At 38.2% G+C, this 23482-nt stretch overlaps 1 protein-coding gene across 7 annotated transcripts in view; it reads left to right on the top strand.

Moving 5' to 3' along the window:
* Positions 1–23482, top strand: part of LOC124609918 (sex determination protein fruitless-like) — a 458799-nt gene that overhangs the window by 176954 nt on the left and 258363 nt on the right. Inside the window, exon 5 of one of the 7 annotated variants that reach the window (XM_047140121.1) lies at positions 1720–2119. The exons of the other annotated variants lie outside the window; for them this stretch is intronic. Coding sequence (XP_046996077.1) covers positions 1720–1940 — 221 coding nt within the window. The 3' untranslated portion in view covers positions 1941–2119. Of the gene's footprint in view, positions 1–1719; positions 2120–23482 lie in introns of those variants that run through there. 7 annotated transcript variants of the gene reach the window in all.

Below are 23482 nucleotides of genomic sequence, written 5' to 3'. Positions count from 1 at the left end.
TATATAAAAAATAAAATAATACAGATTACTAAGGAAGTCATAGAATCATTTGATGTGTTTTTACTCTTATGAGCAGTTGAAGATGATGATTAAATGAGTGAAAAACCTTCGAAAAACTGAGCTAGAAAGATATATGTTGCAAAATACTAGGGGGGAAAAATGACAGGGAATGGACTGGAGTGCAAGATAAAATTATGATTGTGATGAAAATGAAATTGAAGAAGATGGAACATAGACCCCAGAGAATTGATAATAGTGGGACCAAAGAAGTTCATTACTTCATTCCAGAAGATAAGGAAAGATTGAGAGAGCAGGGTAACGGAAGATGGATAGATGACTTTAAAAAACAAGTAGAATCAAAACAGAAGCAAATAACTGAAGACCATAATGTGTGGGAGCCTAGTGGAGGAGGCCTTTCTCCAATGATGGGCCTCAGTTGGATGATAATGGTAAAATACTTTTGCACCATAATGTGAAATTCCTTTCTGAACCCTATACAGATGTGCTAGCATTCCAATCTGTAGGTCAACACATCGATGTAGGTACTAAGTGCAAAGCAGGCAGAACTGAGCTTTCCAGTTAGGTTATCCATATGCTGTAGCAATTTCTGTTAGCCTTTGGATGTGTAGTAATTTCACACACAGAGCTGCATTTAGTGTGTTCCCAATTGTCTATACTTATAGTATTTACAGTAATTTTGATTTGTGTGGAACTAGCAAAATAGGAGTTTTTGTAAGAATAAGAATGAACTGTTTGCTTTGAAACAGTTGGATACCTATCCCACTATTCCCCCAACAGTATCTTGTATGGGTGTGCTTAGGCTTTGTATTGGCATACTTCTAACATCAGCACAGCTCAGTTTTTGAATAGCCCTCCTGTGTCTTTGGTATATAATTTATGCAGATTATGAAAACAAATGGACCAAGTACTAATATTTTGAGAACACAATGTTCTGAAATTAGTTTTATTCCAGTTGTGTCATTAGGTAAGGTTACCCTCTGTTTTCTGTTTTTAAGCTATGACTCCTGCCTTCGAATGGGGATGTCTTTTGGCATCATTCCATGTAGTTTCCTTTGTAAAATTTTATTTCCTGTTTAACTGAAGGCCTTGGCGAGGGTAAAGGAAATACTAACTGTGTCTGTTACGGAAGACAAACTGAGCAGTTGTTAAAATGTTACTGTCAGAAAAATAATTCATTCTTCAGTTATAACCTATCTTCTAAAAGATTTTTTAGAATGCGGGAATGACGGTGGTGGGTCAAAAATTAAAGGTCACTTAAGCCCTACTTTTATAAGAAAGATTATTAAATTCAACAAGAATAATGTAACTGTGAAAAATTACTAAGAAGCAGCTTTATAATATACAGAAAGTCATACGCAATTTGGAGTCAAAGCACAGTTAGCTGATATAATTGTATAAAATGATAATATGCATATTCAGGACACCGTCTAATATAGGAGATATATAAAGGAGACAGATAAATGACTAACAGTTGATACATTATTTGAAAAGTGAAAGATATAAAGATTATTACCACTACCATTATTCTTTGGTAATTATCCTGTAAGGTTTTTTGATATCACATCCTCCATTTGTAAGGGATGTTTCATCATACATTATAACATTGATTTTCATCACATTCCATCTATAATACTGTTGAGTTTTGAGTTTCGTCAAACACTCTGAAGTCCCTAATACTTATTACTCTCTTTTTTACAGGAACACACACTGACTTGCGGTCATCAATATTTGTGAGACTTGAAAAGAATCTTCATTTATGTGTATTTTGTAATAAGAGAGTAATAAACACAAGAAATCATTATCTAAAACATTACCCAGAGAGGTTTGAGTGCCCAGTTTGCCATAAATTTATTTCTCGATATGATAACTTTCGACTCCATGTCAGAAAACTACATTCTGTTGAGCCTCCACCTCTCTAAAATCACACATAAATATTTTGTGCCAGGGTATGTGAACTGTTAGTTTTAACAGTGCTCAAGACATTTTCAAATGCAGTTCATTCATGTATATTGTGACTTTTAAAATGCAATTGTTAATGTTTAATATTTTTCATGTATTGTGGAGAACTTAGTTGAAATACAGAAAACATTAAACTTTATCGGATTTCTCCTAATTTTAAGTGGATATACTAATCTATATTGATTATGGTATCTGTCTCCTCTGCATTGCCATTCCGTGTTTGGTTCCCCCCTCCCCCTCCCCCCCCTCTTTTTTTCCCTGTGCTTAATATTGACATTAAAATTTTGAATCAGAAGAGAGAGACTTTGAGTGCTGTTGTAATACAACAAACGTGTGTATCACAGGGTAATTATTTCAGCTCAACCTTCTGCACTTTTTTCCATGGATATAAGCCGTTGTTAAGTAAAAAGGCTGTGCTTTCTGAAAATAAGAATCTGCGCACTAACTGAAACAGGAAATGTAATTAAGGAATCTGAGAAGCTTTTGACTAAAGCAGGTAACTGATAACCACATCGTCTAGGAAGTAGTTGATTCCAAAAACTGAATGTTCTTTGTTGACATTTTATATTGCTTTTGGCTTTTTAATAACCGATTCTCCTAGGAAGCACAGCTTTTTATCTATGCCCATTTGAATTTGAAGCTTGTTTGTTTGACCAATTATGTATTTCTTTTTGTGAGACAGAAACCATTGAATTAATTGTATTTTTGTTTGGATAGTTGGTGCATCAGAACATCGAACAGAACTGTTACACTAAATATAAAAAAAGAAATTACGATTTTCCATTTGTAATGTGTCCTAACATTAAAAAAGTGCATAAAGAAGGACATTATTCCAGCCCAATGGAATAATGTCCTTCAAAGTTGTTGAGGCTGCGGTGCCAACCCAGAAGAAAATGATTGATAAATTACATACAGAATTTATGTAAATTAATGTTTCTTTCAAATTATTGTCTACAATTCTGCAGTCTTAATTTTGGGTATTACCCTCAAATAGATTACAATTGAAGAGTTGAAAGTGAGACTATCTGCTTTAAAACATCCATTTCAAAAATTATGGTAATACATTATAGGTTCCTGTTGAATATTGTTTGATGGCTGCTGTTATTACACACATGGAATTTTTATTTAAGACAGGAGTCCCATACAGTGCAGAGTAATCTCTTGTCATAAATGTCATTGCAGTAGCCCATTAAAAGGAAAAGTAGGAAAGAATGGAGAACACTTCAAGTGAGAGGATTTCCTAATTAGAATAAAATGATAAGTCAAACAGTGTAAAATCCAGGATGGAATGTAACAGTATTATGAGAAGGAAAGTTGCCACACACGTGTGTGTGAGTTGAAGTTTTTGTGTGTGTGTGTGTGTGTGTGTGTGTGTGTGTGTGTGTGTGTGTGTGTGAATTCATGCGCGCACATGTGTGTTGATGAAGGCTGTAACAGTCGAAAGCTAAAATTGAGAGTGTCTTTTGTTGTTCCTGTCTGTGACTTAGCACCTCCATTATATGGTGAGTGGCAACTTTCCTTCTTGTAATATTGTTAGAATGATATGTATTATTCTTGTGATATTCGTAACTAAAGGAAAGGGCCAATTTTGTCTAGAAAAATCACCTTTTAACCTCATACACTTAATCACACTTTGGTCGAAAGACCTTTCCTAAATCTAACATTTCAATGAAGTAAAGCTTTTGCATGCTGCATTAAATGTAGTTGGTTTAATTAATCATGGTTAAAATCTCCTCACTAGCAATCTAGCAATTTTAATAATACAGAAATATTTTTAGTATGAGTGTAATGTCCTCTGAGCTTCATAAACAAAAGTTGTGTCTTATGACGTGATGCTAAAGGTTGGCCAAATTTTTAGTATTATGTGTTAGGTGGTGTCTCTGCCTCCTCAATAATTTGTGTGTAGTTTTATGAGTGTTCATTTCAGTAGATTACGCAGAACACGGAAAATTACCTTTCCTGTGTAATCACTACACAGTTCAAACCACAATTACTATCATGTATACCTGAAAAACAGGGAAAATAACATGAATAAGAGAAACTGAGATACAAGTATGTGGTGACAGGAATAAGTTAAACAACATAGCAGTGTCTAGTAAGAACAGGACAAGCAAGGCGAGGCAAATGAATAGTGCTCAAGTGATCTTTGTAGCATATCTCTCTCTTTCTCTCTCTTCTCTCTTTTGCTCTCTGCCTCCCACTCTCCCTCTTTTTCTCTCTGGTCTTAACAGTGTTTTTTGTTACCAATATTAGTTAATTTAACATGATTTTGTTTCCATTTAATGCTTTATGATATTGCTTCTAATGTGGTAGAATTGCTTTTCATTCAGAACACTGATGTAATGGTTGGTACATTATTAGTTTGTGAAAAATACGTCACTGCCACATTTCTCAATTAATTTGTTTTTCTTTTCACAGTAAAATGTGGTGAGAGGGTCTTACTTGTTAATGGTTTTACACTAATGAATAACTGACAGTCTGTAGCACCCCCTTCTTCTTGATGATGGCAGTGACTCATCATCTCAGGGTATCACCAGAATTATTGGTGAAACATACTAATCCATGCATCCAACATACAATTTCGTGGTACTCCTTGTGTGTGTCACAATCTAATAATAAGTATGGGGGAGCTGGATTCTTTGGATAGTCTCAATCATGTGGTAGTTTATTTAAGAAACTGTCTGCTGGACAGGTTTGGATAGGGTTTAGATCTAAATTGCTTTTATAATGTACCTCAGATATCTGCATGTTCCTTGGCTAACCAAGCAGCATTTAACAAATAATAATGTGTATTAATTATGGTTTTCTTAAATACGTATGCTTATCTTGTACAAGAACTGTGTCTCACCCAGAATCCTCATTGTGGCAAATACAGCATTGCAGTAAAGGTGCAATAGCTCACAGAGGAGCATTGCAATCAGCAAATTGTTGAGAGGGACATTACATTTCTGTCTGGAATTTGTTGGTACTTACAATTTGGCAAATTCATGGTGTGCCTTGTATTAGTGCAGCAGTTGCTTTCCCATTTGCACATTAGAGAACAGTCCTCCCTGGAACAATGTCAGCGAAACTAAGCACAGTGTGTCTGCAGCACATGATTAATTCAGATACACATCATATCACTGTCTGTCTGTTGGTTTTATTCCTGTTTATAGCCCTCTTTTAAGTTCTTTTCAGTTTTAAACATTTATTGTAAAATCACTTATATTTAGCAAAGTGTTCTACACACTACCATTCAAAATTTTTTTCTACGTTAACCATCATTTCAAGTCGAAGTTTGTGTAAAATGTTTGAATTCCATAATCAATATGATTAGTTAAACTGTACTCACTTCAGCAGGTGCCAGCTGCAACCTTCATCTCACCAATTACGACATTGCTATTGTGAAAATAATTGTTTCCAATGTCATTTGAAGGTCATGACTTGACATTATAGAAACTTTTAATTAGTCAGTTGTACTTGTACTTTGAATGTTTGATAGTTTTTCAATATTGTTGTACCTTTTAGTTTTTAAAAGAGCTATTTTATTTTGAAAACAACATATGGTGTTTTATCAACATGGTAGGAGAGGTGAGTTGGCGGTTAAAGTTTTGATAAAGTGTGATAGTTGTAACTGATTCCAACAATAGCTCGACATTATAGAAGGGCCAAGAGCAATGCACAGTACTAATTTTGAGCTTCAACCAGTGACGTAGTAGTAATTGCTGCTGCGATGTCACATCTTGGTGTCCATTTTGATTTTCAGTTCTTCATAGTACCATTGGTTGTCATATTTTCAGTGGTTATGAGGGAAGTTGTATTTTTAATCTCTGCTATGTAGGGAAGTTGTATTTTTAATCTCTGCTATGTGTGAGAAACAAAATACTGTCTGTTCTGTTTCATACAGATTAATAATATTTAGTTTGTTATCAGTCTTTTTTTCTTTAAGATTTTCTTTTTAATTCATACTGTTCATAGTGGTTTCTGCTACAGCTGAAATGTTTTCTTATGATGCTTGGTTCGTTTTTATTCCAATAAATAGTTTAAGTTCTTGTGTGATAACTTTTTCTGTTCACTACTGATACATACATACAGACATTTGTAACTGTATCACAGCCTCCACGTGAGCTTAATATGTATTTTTGATACTAGTGTCAGGTCGTGTATGATAATTTTTTTTTCTTTCTTGGTATGTATTGTGATTTCCACTACAGTTGTTTTTGCAATACTTGAGTCAGTGTTTTTCCAACAAATAGTTAAAGTGTTTCTTGTCAAACCATTTTTGATTTACAACTGAAAGTACATACATTCGAAACTGTGTTGCACTCTCCTCTTGAGTTATTTTTACATGCTAACTACTATTTTTATGTACTTTGTACTTTGATGCTCATTACAGCTGCAGAAGCCTCTCTACAACACTTGATTTGATTTCTTTCTGATAAGTAATTAAAATTCTTCTTGTCACAACTCTTATGATTTATTATTGATGCATACACTATTCATAATGGTATATCATTGCAATCTGCTCTTGAGCTATATGGCTAAGGTGTATGTTATGATACTACCATTAATCCCTATATGCAGTCTCCTCTTGAGCTATGTAGGCAAGGATATTCTTAGACCTGTCTTCCTACATATATTCGTGGAGTCCCACGTGAGAGCTCTATGTGGCTGTGTTTACACTGCAGTAGCTGACTGTGGCCACATCGCTTTCCAGTTTTAGTACATTTCTTCCTTTTGGAAAGAGTTTCAACCTCAGCATTAAGAAGCATTATGTCACTGTACTTGTCTTTACAAGCACTTTAGGATGGTTTTCAAAAAAGTGTGGCGTCCTATTTAAAAAAATCATATTTCCTTCAGTATCTTCATTGATACAAGAGTTAAGACACATTATCACACACTGAAGTATATACTACTTAGCATACTATCATTTTTCAAAAACTTTAGTTTGGTACCTGAAACTGTTAACAAAATAAAAGTGTGTTATATCTTGCATGACTCATCTTGCATACTAATATTCTTTTAAGGATGTAACTGGACATAGAAACTCGTAGTTGGTTAGTTATGCTTGTTGTATTTTGAATGTTTTATGGGTTTGTGTGCCTAAAGCTGTTTTTTTAAAAAAATACTTAGATAACAAATGAAACAATGGAGAATCCAGGATGGAATGTAACAGTATTGTAAAAAGGAAAGTTGCTACTCACCATATAATGGAGATGCTGAGTCGCAGATAGGCACAATAAAAAGACTGTCACAAATATAGCTTTCGGCCAGTAAGGCCTTCGTCAGAATTAGACAGCGCACTCACACATGCACACTCACACAAATGCAACTCACACACACGTTTGCAGCCTCAGGCAACTGAGGCCACACTTGGAGCAGCAGCACTGGTGCATGATGAGAGTGGCGACTGGGTGGGGATAAAGAGGAGGCTGGGGCAGGGAGGGGGAGCGTTAGTAGGGTAGTCGTGGGAAGCATGGAGGGACGAGGTGGAAAGACTGTAGGGCAGCTATGTGCAGTCGGGAGGTTTGACGTACTGAGGGGGGGGGGGGGGGGGGATAGCAGTAAAGGAGAGAAGTAAAAAGACTGGGTGCAATGGAGGAATGAGGGCTGTGTAGTGCTGGAATGGGAACAGAGAAGGGGCTGGATGGGAGAGGACAATGACTAATGAAGATTGAGGCCAGGGTGGTTACAGGAATCTAGGATATATTGCAGGGAGAGTTCCCCCACTGCACAATTCAGAAAAGCTGGTGTTGGTGGGAAGGATCCATATGGCACAGGCTGTGAAGCAGTCGTTGAAATGAAGAATGTCATGTTTGGCTGGTAGTGTGCTCAGCAACAGGGTGGTCCACTTGTATCTTGGCCACCGTTTGTCAGTGGCCATTCATGCAGACAGACAGCTTGTTGGTTGTCATGCCCACATAGAGTGCAGCACAGTGGTTGCAGATTAACTTGTGGATCACATGACTCATTTCACATGTAGCCGTGCCTTTGATGGGATAGGTGATATTTATGACCGGACTGGAGTAGGTGGTGGTGGGAGGATGTGTAGGACAGGTCTTGCATCTAGGCCTATTACAGGGGTATGAGCCATGAGGTATGGGGTTGGGAGCAGGGGTTGTGTAGGGATGGAAGAGTGTATTGTGTAGGTTCGGCGGACGGCGGAATACCACTGTGGAAGAAGTGGTAATGATGGTGGGCAGGACATTTCTCATTTCAGGGCACAACAAGAGGTAGTAGAAACCCTAGCGGAGAATGTAATTCAGTTGGTCCACTGCTAGGTGGTACTGAGTTACGAGGGGAATTCTCCTCTATGACTGGACAGTGGGAATTTTTGAAGTGATGGGAGATTGGAAAGATAAGGCACAGGAGATTTGTTTTTGTACAAGGTTGGGAGGATAATTATGGTTTGTGAAGGCTTCAGTGAGACCCTCAGTGTATTTCGAGAAGGATCGCTCGTCACTGTAGATGCAACGACCATGGGTGGCTAGGCTGTATGGAAGGGACTTCTTGGTATAGAATGGGTGCAGCTATCAAAGTGGAGTTATTGTTGATGGTTTGTAGGTTTGATATGGACAGAGGTACTGATGTAGCCATCTTTGAGGTGGGGGTCAGCATCTAGAAAGGTGGCTTGTTGGGTTGATTAGGACCAGGTGAAGCAAATGGAGGAGAAGTTCAAGCAAATGGAGGAGAAGTTGTTGAGGTTCTAGAGGAATATGGATAGAGTGTCCTCACCCTCGATCCAAATCACAAAGATGTCATCAGTGAATCTGATCCAGGCAAGGGGTTTAGGATTCTGGGTGTTTATTCCACTAGATGGTGCATGAATAGATTGGCAAAGAATGGTGCCACGCTGGTGCCTGTAGCCGTACCGCGGATTTGTTTGTAGGTAATGGCTTCAAAGGAGAAGTAATTGTGGGTGAGGAAATAGTTAGTCATAGTGACTAGGAAGGAGGTAGTTGGTTTGGAATCTGTTGGGCATTGGGAAAGGTAGTGTACAGCCATTTGCATTAGGAATGTTAGAGTAAAGGGAGGTGGTATCAGTAGTGATGAGCAGGGCACCGTGTGGTAAAGGGAGAAGAAGTGTGGAGAGTCAGTGGAGGGAATGGTTGGTATCTCTTATATAGGAGGGTATATAGCATCTCTGCTATACGGTGAGTAGCAACTTTCTTTTTCACAGTATTGCAAGATAATAAATATCTCCTTAAGGGGTTGCCCCCTTTGAACACATGAAAAAAGGTGCTTCTTGTGATATTTTTCCAGGCAAAATAAAAGTAAAGCTAAATCTGATGATATTGTTTTTCCGGACACTTTTGTCTTCAGGGCTCCTTGCAGCCAGAATATTGGCCATTGACTGGAATTTCCGATGTTCTCTTATTGGACCTAACAAAATAATTTTGTATTAGTCATTTTCAATACATTTTCTGTCAGTGTATGTAGGATAATTGAAAAATACTAAGTTTTAACAATTGTCATTTTTTTTGCCCACAAACTCAAGACAAAAATGTGCACCAAAATTAGATTTTTGAAGATATTGCAGAACAGTTATATACATTGATAGAAAGTTCAATTTAGAATGCTGGCATCAAATACCGATCATAATCACATTTACTTTTCTTTAGTTACATTTTCCACCAATTTGAAAAATACTATTTTGAGAAAAACACATTAAAAATTTTGTGTTACATTTTTGTAGTTAAACACACCTCAATAGTCAGCAGTCCATGGACCGTACAGCAATCCTACCAGACCCAATATGAGTTTCTCCATCATTGTCAACATTTCCATGGTGGTCCTGCAGGCTTTTTTTGTTGCAGCTTCTGTCATCTGCTGCTCTACTTGCTCGATTTGCTTTTCATCTCCACTTTTGTGCTGAAGTTGTAGCAAGCTGGTCCAATTTGAAGTTCAAGCACATTCTTAATTTTGATAATGCCCGTTAGGTCATTGTAGAAATTACTTGTCAGCTACTTATTTCTTGCTGTGGACGATTTTCAGAGATATTTTTTCACAAATTGCCTTGTAACAAAATAGAGATCCCAGAGAAAATTTTAACAAAAAAAAAAAAAATTTGAAATTTTCAAATAGGGCTATAACCCTCTTAATTGTGTATTGATTCCATCTCTACAAGAGTAAAGAGCAAGGTTTTCTTGAGTGGTCTCCAACAGTTGATATAAAGTATTTGTGTTGCAACATTGTCTTGCTGACTCATGGTGGTATTGGCGGAAACAATATGCAGTTTACTTTTTTTGTTTGTGAGTTTCAGTATTTGGTTTGCTATAATTACATTATTTTATTATGTCACTGGCTTTTACATATGACTGTAACCATAGATTTCACCCTTGATTTACTATTTGACAGTGAGTAAATACAAACAAATTGCTGCAGTCTGTTTCCTTTAATATACAAAAGAAAGTGTAGACTGAGATGTAAAAGGTTAATCTCATTGTTATGCTAATGTTCAGCAATTGGTCTGTAAACCAAAAACAGACCATTAATTAGATGTTTTTCCTGGAATGAGCAGTTCATAATAATATAAGCAAATGAGAAGCAGTATCATGACGAATATAACTAGGACAAAATAATGTTTACGGAAAGAAACAGTTACAAATTTTAGAAACTGAATGGAAAATGCTGTAAAGTTTGTTATTGTAGATTACATTTATTTCTTTTTTTACTGTAAGGTTTGTTGATTAGATTTGGAAACCAAGCATGCTGCATTTGATGCTTTATTTTCATAAAAAATATTCAATTTTTTACTTGAGTTTTCTGTTTTATAAATATATAATGCAGTAGCTGAATATTTCTCCCTATTTCTATTTCTCTGTTGGTAAAAGTTTCATGTGAATGAGTGATGATATTAAAGAAAAAAATTACAAATTAATTAAATTCCGGAACAACTGATGATCTCTTTCCTGATGCTTCTTTTTACTATCTTTAGCAGTTTGTTTTTTGTCTCTTTGTCACCAACAGAGTTATTTTGAAACCAAAAGGAAATGCGATGTTAGGTTTTTATTTGGGTGTCATTTTGTTATTTATTTGTGTCAATAAAATATCCTTCCTTGAAATCAACAATCAGCAGAAATGCTACTGTTACAAAACCTGAGACTTGTCAGATGCATCAAAAGTTATAACAATGATAGTTTTTGGAAGAGGTTAAGTTAGAGTTGCAGGTATACTGTTTGAGGATCAAATGGTATTCAAATGAGATCAGCATTATATTAAATCATCATCATCGTCTTGAGGCCTTATTCCCGCTGAAATGCGGTGTCGGCTTTGTTACTGTTGATTTGGCATTGTAAGTTGCAGATGGTGGTTGGATGCCCTTTCTGCTGCCACCCCTAGCCCCCCCGGCACAGAATTAATGTACCCCAGCTGTCTGCGTCTAGTGTAATCGATGGAACAGTGCGAACATGTTTCAAATGTCTGCTAGTCGTGTAACTGAGGCAGAACGTGGGGACAAACCCGGTATTCACCCAGAGGATGTGGAAAACCACCTAAAAACCACATCCAGGCTGGCTGGCACACTGGCCCTCATTGTTAATCTGCCGGGCGGATTCAATCCGGGGCTGGCGCGTCTACCCGAGTCCAGGAAGCAGCACATTAGTGCTCCTGGCTACCCTGGCAGGTCTTACATTAAATATAGTTATGTATGTTCATATCTTTCATTGGCTTTGATAAAGCATTTGGCAGATTTGACTATGTTTTATTGTGCAGGATACTGGAAGAAGTAATAATAAAATACCAGTTGCACAGGTAGAGTTACTTTCATCTTCCTTATTTGCAGTGTATTTTCAGTATTACGGCAAATTTTGAGAACAGTTGAAAGTATATGTGTAGCTAGGTGTAGGAAGAAGAATAAAAATACTCTATTTTGCATATAGTACATCTTTGCTTCCAGAATGAGATTTTCACTCTGCAGCGAAGTGTGCGCTGATATGAAACTTCCTGGCAGATTAAAACTGTGTGCCCGACCGAGACTCGAACTCGGGACCTTTGCCTTTCGCGGGCAAGTGCTCTACCATCTGAGCTCCCGAAGCACGACTCACGACCGGTACTCACAACTTTACTTCTGCCAGTACCTCGTCTCCTACCTTCCAAACTTTACAGAAGCTCTCCTGCGAACCTTGCAGAACTAGCACTCCTGAAAGAAAGGATATTGCGGAGACATGGCTTAGCCACAGCCTGGGGGAAGTTTCCAGAATGAGATTTTCACTCTGCAGCGGAGTGTGCACTGATATGAAACTTCCTGGCAGATTAAAACTGTGTGCCCAACCGAGACTCGAACTTGGAACCTTTGCCTTTTGCGGGCAAGTGCTCTACCATCTGAGCTACCGAAGCACGACTCACGACCGGTACTCACAACTTTACTTCTGCCAGTACCTCGTCTCCCACCTTCCAAACTTTACAGAAGCTCTCCTGCGAACCTTGCAGAACTAGCACTCCTGAAAGAAAGGATATTGCAGAGACATGGCTTAGCCACAGCCTGGGGGATGTTTCCAGAATGAGATTTTCACTCTGCAGTGGAGTATGCGCTGATATGAAACTTTGGAAAGTAGGAGGCGAGGTACTGGCAGAAATAAAGTTGTGAGTACCGGTCGTGAGTCGTGCTTCGGTAGATCAGATGGTAGAGCACTTGCCCGCGAAAGGCAAAGGTCCCGAGTTCGAGTCTCAGTCGGGCACACAGTTTTAATCTGCCAGGAAGTTTCACATCTTTGCTTGCTAAAACTGGGGACAACTAACTGAAATGCTGAATGTGATAGAATCAGCACTCAAGGAAGTACAACATGACGTAATATTGATCTACTTTTGATGCACAAATGCTTTATAAGATAATCTGGGAGAAAAATTAAGTATTCCCTTTCTGTGATTATTTAACACTTAGGCATGTAAGGAAATGTTTGTGGTGACAGAAAGTGCCAGAAAACATCAAAATGAGAGTTTGACGGTTATATGACTAGACCAAGAACTTTAAACAGACCAAAAACAGAAAATCAGATTTATTGAGAACAAAAAGTCATGTTCAGTGAGGAAGTCATCTCTCGCCCCTCGCCACTCTTATTCGTCACCATAGTGCATGGATGGTAATGTTGAATAAAAGCCTCTCTCTCTCTCTCTCTCTCTCTCTCTCTCTCTCTCTCTCTCTTATTGTTTTGTCAATTCCAACTCTCTGTGACCCTATGAACTGAAGCACATCAATTTCTTGTGTTTTTCACTGCCTCCTGCAGACTTTCTAGGCTGGAATCCATTACTTCTGTGGTCCACCCATCCATCCACCCATTTCATCCTTTCTCACCATCTTCCCCATATGCATTGAATCTTGCCCGGCATTAACATCTTTTCCACTGGATCATATTTTCTCATGATGTCCTCAAAATAGGTCAGTTATTGTTGAAGAAAATCCTTTGCCAGTCACAGTTGATGGTGGATTATTTAAAAAGCGACCAGTTTTGGGTTTATGCCCATCTTCAGGTGATTACATACAGTTTCAGCTTTTCACATTTAGTGTTGGAATTAACTGTTTGGCATAAAAGACTTATGAGACATACTAAGCCTTTCGATATTGCAATATCAAAAAAATTGAAAAATATCTAGTTAAAATATGTTTTACATCACACAGTTTGCCTTTTATGTTAATCAGTGATCTCCAACATCAAATGTCTAAAGGTGAAACAGAATGTAGTCAGCTGACGATGGGCACAAACACAAAACTGGTCATGTTGTAAATCAGTCGCCTTCAGTTGTGACTTGTAGAGGATTTTCTTCAACATTATCCTTTAAAGGAACAGTCGGAGAGCTCAACAGCACCCAATATGGGTAAAATTATCATAGTGCATGAAGGTGTAAAACAGTCGGAAGGATGGATTCAACACGTAATGTTATAGTATCTAACAGTAATGCAATATATGGGACAAAAAGAAGAGAAAGTTCATTAATGATGGGCTTCCAGATATACAGCGGAGTTATTTCCATTAAACAAGCTCACATAAACGAAGAACTTGTGATAACGATTCTCAAAATCAGCAAAAGAAATATAGTGGGTTTAATGTCGAGAAGAATTTTTCCAACACTTCATTTAAGAATCAGAATGGAAGAGGTTATTGAGAAATGCAGCAAGCAGTTAGCATAATCTCTTCAAGTAATACTGTTCCCAAAGAGATCTGCAACATAATACAAAGGGCTTCTTTACATGCCATGTAAAATGCCAATTGCTTTGGAATGAAACACCACCACTCTGTAGCAAAATCAAACTGTAGTATCCTCTGTTCATATTTGATTAGAGGCACCTAAATTACTGGACATACTAAGAGTTGCTTGCAAGCACCAGAAATGAAATTACTCCGTTTACATAGATAAAATAAAGATTGAATATATCTGGTAAGAGTCAGGATTAAAAAAGAAGCATGCTGAGGATCCTTGAGGTAGAAAATTTGTAGCTGTATTAAGGGAATGGCTCCTGAGAGAACCCCTTAAGTGTTTTCTGATTGAAGTGATTTTGGGAAGAAATGACAGTGAACATAGTGACATTTCCCATGTGACATTGGTGAGAAACAAGAGTTCAGAGACTTCAAAACTAAACATGTCTTCTGTGTCAAATAAATAAACAACTGTACATAGTTCGACACTGTCTTATGAAGAAGGCTTGTGCAGAACTGTCCCTGGTTTGTTGTGGCAGATGATTCAATCCAGTCAGTAGTTATCCATCGTTCAGCATTTGAGAATATAGCGTTTTCATTGCACCAGGACCAGTAGTTATTTTCTTTTCTCTCTCTCTGTGTGTGTGTGTGTGTGTGTGTGTGTGTGTGTGTGTGTGTGTGTGTGTGGGTGGGTGCGCTCGCGCGTGCGCGGGAAGGGCGGTGGGGGTGAAATGAAAGGAGCATGAGGATGGTTTGAACAGCACTGGAAATATTGCAGAGAGAGAGAGAGAGAGAGAGAGAGAGAGAGAGAGAGAGAGAGAAATGTTACAAGTGTTTGTGCTTCATAAGCGTCATTTATCATTGCGAGTTAAGAGTGGCTAAACTATTCATTTATTTAATGTAATGGAAGTTGAAGTTTCTTGTTAATTAACAGTTACCTATAATGATATTTATTGTTAGGTACATAGTTCAGTTATTGCAAAACTGTAAGATGTTTTCCACAACGATAAAATGGTGTCCCGCTGCCAGAAACATTACCAAAACCTTGAAATGACACTTTGTTGCCAGTCAGTATTGCTGACAACAAAGTTGTTTGTTTGACCTGTTATGAGATGTCTGAGGACTCTGGGTTGCAAATAACAGTCAACCATATTATCTGTGACATTAAATTGTAATCTCATGCCGAAAGTTCCAAAATGATCAACAACATTAGATGTAAAGCAATGTTTTTGTTTATCTGTGTATCACATGCCTCTTCAACGCAAGGAGTATTTGTATCCTATATTGATAGTACAGTTCTAGTTTGTCAGAAAAACTTGATGGTCAGTTTCTCTTTCCACTTTTTTCTTTTTCCCACGTTATGCTTATAATCATATAAATAACGCTGCAAAAGAAAGTAAAGCTAAAAATGCAGATCTTTGATAATGGCATTTAGACTGCTATTGTAGTAAAATATATGTTCACTTTAAAGTTCGACTTTTTCTGAAACTAGTATATTACCTCAAAGTTTTCTTACTTTTTGTAAATTATTTGGCAACAGAATTGCTCGTGAGAAATTTTATTAGCACTGGCCAGTTTTGGGTTATTACAAAAACCATTATTTACAAGGGAACTGAATAGTGGTAACCTACAATTAGAAGTACTGGATGCTTTACATTATAACTTAATTGCCCTTAGATATGAAATAACCTAAAATACTTGATAAATTATGTGCCTGGACCTTATTAATCTTACTGCAAGAAAATTCTGTAGATCTCACTATCATAACAAACCCTCATCGTGTGAGATTTTATTAGATTTGGAAAGAGGTATCTGCTCATCAAAATAGAGGTTTTGTTTACTCAATCATTTTTTCCTGTCGTCAGTTTCTCAGTCAACATACTGGCTGCACACAGGATAATATGTTATAGTGTGTGGTACCTGGAAGACATGTCTAAATGATTTTAAAATTATCAGACATATATTAAAGTGATATACATTTTGTCTTTAAAAGATGAGAATAAATGGATGAGGTATATTGTGACTGTATTAATCAAAGAAACCATCAGTGCTGCTTTATATTTCCAAATTACACTCATAGCTTCTTGTTTGTGAATGACAAGGTATGTTTCCCAAAAATCTTATTTATTAATTTTTTGACATGATATTGGCAAATTCTGGATGGAATGGAAGCAGTGGTGTGAGGAAAGACAATCCCGTAGATAGACATGTGAACAAAACACTGAACACAATAACAGCTCAGCTTTAAAACTTGAACTTGCATTCTTCATCCAGACAGTACCCATAATTGGAAAATGGGGAAGGATACTGTGAGATTTCAGCAGTGGTATTAACATAATGATGTCTATGCAGCCCTTTTTTCATAAAACTCTTTATTAATTTGTTGTAATATATTCGCTGAGTAAGCATATAGTTTTGGAAATGAAATTTTATTTTATTCTGTAATATGTTTATCAGTCTTGAGCAGTTGAATTAGTCACACTTTCTCAGTAATGTATAATGACTCATAAGCCCATTGACTTTTTCCATAGTTCAAGCATCCAAAGTTGGTGATTTGCTTATATTTGTGTTCTGTAAAAAAGGGGTGCTTGGTGTGTATACTCTATAGTGAAAAGTTGATTGTGGATGGTACAGCTGGTTAGCAGCTTTCCATTGGAAAATTATTTACTGCATTGTGAGTGTGTGACCACTGTTCCTTATGTAACAGTTGATGGTGGTCTTTCTTGTCCACTTATTGTTACCCATAGCTATAGACTCTGATGGTGGTACTGGCTTTCCCCAAATTGTAGTACTTGTCTTATGTTCTTGATACATTGGCAAGTAAAAATTCCAGTCCTTTCATTGAACACACATGAAATGGCCACCATCAGATGTGCTGATTTTGTGTTTGTTTCCCTTCTGGTGCTGAACTGCTGTTGTGGGCAACATGTACTCTCTCGCCTTGCTGGTGGCCAGTATATTATCTCACAACATCCCAGTCACATGACATGCACAGAACTGTTCCATTTGCCTGGTGACAGGAGGCATCTCTTCCAACATTTCAGCTGCCTGATATTGTGAATAGCTCATTAACACATTATTCAGCTATATTCTCCTATTTCAGCATGTTTGCTACCATTGATCAATGGCAAAGATTTCAAATTCACAACATTATTTATGTTTATACTAAGATGGTATCTGTTCTTTCGGACATGTCCGAAAGAACAGATACCATCGGTGACCATGCAGCTCGTTAGAATGAAATTACAATGAAATGAACACCCTTAGCTGCTTAAAGGCATTGACATACGTCAACGGGGACAGATGAAAATGTGTGTCCCGACCGGGACTCGAACCTGGGATCTCCTGCTTACATGGCAGACGCTCTGTCCATCTGAGCCACCGAGGACACAGAGGATAGCGCGATGGCAGGGATTTATCTCTGGCATGCCTCCCGCGAAACCCACATTCTCAACGTATTGTCCCGCACTACATTCGTGGTGCTCCCGCCCATTATACTCATTACTCGCGGCGCGTTGCCGATTCCCGTATGAGTTCGGGCACTGTTCGTGCATTCGCACAGAAGAAGAAGATGGTCAGGTGGCCGGTGAGTATATATATAGTTAAGGCTCACCGGCCACTTGACCATCTTCTTCTTCTTACGGGAATCAGCAATGTGCCGCGAGTAATGAGTATAATGGGCGGGGGCACCACGAATGTAGTGCGAGACAATACGTTGAGAGTGTGGGTTTCGCGGGAGGCATGCCAGAGATAAATCCCTGCATCCTCTGTGTCCTCGGTGGCACAGATGGATAGAGCGTCTGCCATGTAAGCAGGAGATCCCGGGTTCGAGTCCCGGTCGGGGCACACATTTTCATCTGTCCCTGTTGACGTATGTCAACGCCTGTAAGCAGCTAAGGGTGTTGCCTGCCCTGCCAATATAATGGTACATAAATATTGAGTCACATTATGTGCAGACACACAAAACACAACTAGCAGTTAATATTATGGTAAGTGATTATCACATAACAGACCAACAGAGCATAATAGGAGATTTCACTTGGGTGTTTTGTAGACTGCTCCCTTCAGAATGTGCTGCAGACGGACCTGTGAGGTAGTTGTGTTTGCATTAACAAGCAAAAGAGTATACTGGTGCACATTCAAGTACAAACAATAGACCGATCTTGACCATAGTCTTCATCAGAGCAGTCTGTTGACATAACTGTGTCACATTTGGTGAACAGGTGCCCAGTAATAATTAATAACACAATTAATAATGAAATTATTTCTTGCCATACTACAAAAAAGTAATACATTTGAACATGAACATTCCTGTAATATGTTTTCACGAAACATTGTTCTATCCATGTGCCAGTTCTACCATGCAATGCAGCATAAAAAGAAAAACATTCCCCTCTGTCACCCTCCAACACCTCGCAGCAGCCAAAATTTGCTTTCTCCTGTTGCCACCTCATATGACACATCTGTGTCCAACAGATTATTGTCTTGTATGAATTGATTTGTGTAGTGGGTTCTTAACAATCAAAATTCAAAATGCAAGACTCTTTTTTATGACAAATATAGTTACAATATTCATTCTTCATGATTGAAATAACAGAGCAATTGAATCTGAAATTTCAAGGAACTGATCAGATCATAACAAATATGTGATCAAGCTAAAGAATTCAAATGTAAGCTAGATTTATGGGAAAAGTAGTTGAAAAATGATGATTTTAACACACAAGCATACAGCATGAACAAATCTAAGTCAGATTTAGTGTCACACATAACATATATAGAAAAAAATCTTGAGCCTCAGAAATGAGTTTGAATCAAAATTTGCACATTTTAAATAGTTAAAAACAAGTTTTCTTCGCTTCCTTGTATTTGTAATCTGTACCTATTCAAATGCAAATTGAAATAATTGAGAAGCAGTGTGATTCAGATTTGAAGAAGAAAACTTAGTCTCACCCTTAATTTGGGCATGATGGCATACAACAAGCTCACCACTCTACCTTTTGTTTTAAAATAGGTTTTTAGTGGCATTTTATCAGAGTATTGTAGGCACATGGTGGCTTTTACTGATGGGTCAAAGGAAGGGGACAATTCAGGTTATCTGTTATCTTCTCACATTTTGTCACTTAAACACTGCCTATCAAGCCATTTGTCAATGTAACATGCACAGCTGCAGTATTGGTTAAAGAAGTAGAAAACTCTGAAATATTTAGCAGCTCATTGAATGTGTATCAGAAAGACAGATTAGACAGCTTAGGAGGACGAGTGTTCATTGCGGTCAATAGAAAATATTGTCTCTATTGAGGTTGAATTTGATATGACACTGAAGCTGTCTGAATGCATGTAACAAATCTGTGTGAAATCTAGCTAATTGTTGGATGCCTTGACCAGCCAGCCAATTCTGCTGTGACAGTTTTAGAGTCAATCATAGAAAGTCTCCACCTCATGCAGTATCAGTTGGCGGCAACTTTAGCGAACTGTGTATACTGGGACATATATGGATTCATTGCAGGTGCTGCGGACAGGCAGTCTTGTGAAGTACTTTTGAACATATCTTCCAAAAACTGTTTTGAGCAGGTATTTAGACAATCCACATGCAATGTAAATATTTTACACGCTGTAGCTACAAACAGGCCTGACCTTATTGATGGATTGATGGCACCAGTATAGAGACAGGGATTAGCAATCATTATGTCATCATAGCTACAGTTAATAAACCAATCAGTTTGATGGTTGTAGAGAAATTATGGGCAAAGTTTAAGCAGAATATAAATTGCACTCTGGAGAAAAATAAGTCAAGTAAGCAGATTAAGGTTGGAAAAGATCCACTGTGGTTTAAAGATCCACTGTGGGTTAATAACAAAATTCAGAATAGATGCTGAGGAAGCAAAGACTGTTGCACTCTCAGTTCAAAAGAGAATGCACAAATGACAATAGGCAAAAGTTACTAGAGACTCAAATCAAACAATAGAAAATCCAGGATGGAATGTAACAATACCAGAGATGGAAAGTTGCTACTCACCATATAGCGGAGATGCCGAGTTGCGATAGGCACAATAAAAAGATTCACACAATTAAAGCTTTCAGCCATTAAGGCTTTTGTCAGCAGTAGACACACAAACACACACAGGCACGCGTGCACACACACACACACACACACACACACACACACGTAGTCTCAGAGAGCTGAGACCACACTTGATTTTATAAAGAGTACTGTGTGGCATTGGCTCCATACTTAGCTTGCATTTATCATGAATCTCTTACCAAGTGCAAAGTCCCAAGTGACTGGAAAAAGTGCAGGTGACTCCTGTATATAAGAAGGGTAAAATGACAGACCCACAAAAGTACCCTAAACATTGGCTTTCTGCAGAATCATTGAACTTATTCTCAGTTGAAATATTATAAAATTTCCATGAGACAGAAAAGTTTTTGTCCAGAAATGAGCATGGATTAAGAAAGCATCTCATGTAGGAAATTTGTTCTTTTCTCACTTGATATACTACAAACATTTGACACTGCATCACACTACAGACAGTTAAAGAAGGTATGAGTATACCGAGCAGGTTACTAGGTATGGGAGTGGCTCGAAGATGTCTTAAGTAACCCAGTATGTTGCCCTCAATGGTGAGTGTTCATCAGAGACAAGGGTATTATCAGTCGTATCCTTGGGAAGTGTGATAGGGGTGCTATTATTCTCTGTATACGTAAATGATGTGATGGTCATGGTGACCAGCAATCTACAGCTGTTTACTGATGATACTGCAGTGTATGGGAAGGTGTCATTGTGTAATGAGTGTAGGAGGATACAAGATGACTCAAACAAAATTTTTAGTTGGTGTGATGAATGGCAGCTAGCTCTAAATGTGAAAAATGTGAGTTAATTCAGATGAGTAGGAAAAACAATGTGAAGTTCGAATACAGTGTCGATTAAACGTATAGATGTAACATTGCAGAGCGCCATGAAATAAAATGGGCATGTAAAGATAGTAGTAGGGAGGGCTTCAGTTTATTTCGAGAATATTGGGAAACTGTGGGTCATTTGTGAAGGTTACTGTGCATAGAACACTGGTGCGACTCATTCGTGGGTACTCATTAGCTGTGTTGGATCCTCACGAGATCCGATTAAAGGAAGACATCAAAGCAATTCAGAGGCAGCCTGCTAGATTTATTACTGATAGGTTGAATCAGCATGCAGTATTATGCATTTACGTGGGAGTTCTAATGGGAATTCCTGGAGGAAAGATGACATTCTTTTCAAGGAACACTGTTGAGAAAAGTTAGAGAACCAGCATTTGAAGCTGGCTGCAGAATGATTCTGCTGCTGTCAACATAAATTTAACATAAGGGCCACAAATATAAGATAAGAGAATTTAGGGCTCGTGTGGTGGCATGTGAACAGTTGTTTTTCCCCGGCTCCATTTGCGGGTGGAACACAAAAGGAAGTGGCTAATAGTGGTACAAGGTACCCTGTGCAGTGCATCATGTGGCGGCTTGCAGAGTATGTATGTAGATGTAAATGTAGAAGGCACTGGAGCATATGCATCTTCTTGGTGAAGGGAATTCTCTGTGTGGGCACTCTTAGTTCTCTGCAGGCTATTCAGAAAATGTTCCCAGCAGATAGGATAGTTCAGATGATACAGGACACTATCCACCTCCTGCACCAGCAAAAGAAAGATGTGACCTGCTGCTCAGTCCAGGGATGAAAGGGAATCAAAAGGAATGAGGAAGCTGACAGAGCAGGGAAAGCAGCTTGCCAGGAAAATACCACACTTCATTGATGCATCCCCCTACAGGCTGCCACGTTGTGGATAACAAAGACAGTGTTGGCTGAGTGGGAAAGGCAGTGGTTGACAGTGCCTAAAAACAAGCTGCATCTGGTCAAATTGAATATTTGCCCATGATGCACTTCCTTTCAGACTTTATGAAGGGACAAAGTAATCCTCACTTACCTCCATAACGGACACCACCCAATGGTGCTTGCATATCTCATGTGGCAAGAAGACCCACAGGAATGCAGTATTTGCATGTCATACTCACGGTGCACCATATTTTGATGTCATGTGTGTTTTATGCTGATGAGAGGGAGCATTTGGTCTGCTGAGGCAAAATAATAGCAAGAAAACTGATATTTTGTATGGTATCAGAATATCTGCTTAATTTAACTGAATGACTGCTTTTGTAGTGGCTGACTCGTCCTTTTAGCCTTCTGAATGACTTCCACTGTTTTATTTGTTCATTTTACATGTGGCACAAGCGTGACTATATGTACTAGAAATTGTATATGACTTCTTACGTTACTGTGATTATCGTTATATGGCTCTTGCTTCTCATTTTAACAAGAGTACTACACATTTACCAGTACCACAATCTTATGAAAGAGCACTGATGATGACACTGTTTGGTGCCAAACAATTTTCAATCTGTCCATCCATTAAAAATTAGGGAAATTTGTGGGGATGCCACACAAATTTGTGTTAAGTTTCATTTACACCTGTGCGCCTTGTGGCTAGTGGACGTATGGCTGTAGCTTGCCCTACATGGAAGTAGATGCACCTATTGTGAACACAGGTGTGAATGGAATCAATCATATGCACATTTTTGAGGAAGGAGCACGTGCCTACACACATGCCTATATTTGTGTGTGGGGCAAGCATAGCTGCACAGCGACTAGGCACAAGACACACAAGTGTAAATGCACCTTTAGTGATACTCTATTGATCTGTGAACATGCCAATCATGAAACACTCTCATACAATTCTCGAACTGCAGTACATCACACAAAACAGTTATTTAGCCATTCTTATTAAATTGGTAGATTGGAGTTCTCATTAATAAATTATTTTATTTCCAGACTCAGTTATGCAAAAACCGGTACCATGCCTCTTGCAATGCCGTCATAAGAGAGCTCTATCCATAGACTTCCGGCAAGAGACTGCCAAAAAATGTACATCCAATCTTGTTATTCTGTTCATTTTGGGTTCATGGAATCTTCTTCTGTCGTATTCCTTGGAGTTGCAGTTGATGATGAGGTTTCTGTGCACTTTGTCTCTGGCATATTCTTTGGAGCTGCAATTGACAATATTTTTCTGCACTTGTCCTGACGTCACAGCATCAGCTCCTGTGTCCCAGTGCTACCCATAGCCCAACAAATATTGCAAATAGATGGTGCACAAAACCAAACAGAGACAAATATCTACAATACAGAAGTGAAACTTTTGTTTGCAGAATGTCATTTAACACAAATCAATATAAGAATACTGCTGTAACCCTACACATTTACTCATTCATATACGTCATCAAGGGAGCAGAAATTTTAGCACGAATCATTCATATGTATCTCAGGTTTTTAAGTTTTGTGCGCTCTTTCACCTACCACCCCAATAAATGAGTGA

The sequence above is a fragment of the Schistocerca americana genome, chromosome 1 (genome assembly GCF_021461395.2).
Source record: "Schistocerca americana isolate TAMUIC-IGC-003095 chromosome 1, iqSchAmer2.1, whole genome shotgun sequence".
Taxonomy (NCBI): Eukaryota; Metazoa; Arthropoda; class Insecta; order Orthoptera; family Acrididae; genus Schistocerca; species Schistocerca americana.
Note: the sequence above shows the minus strand (reverse complement) of the source record. Positions and strands in the feature narration are given on the sequence as shown.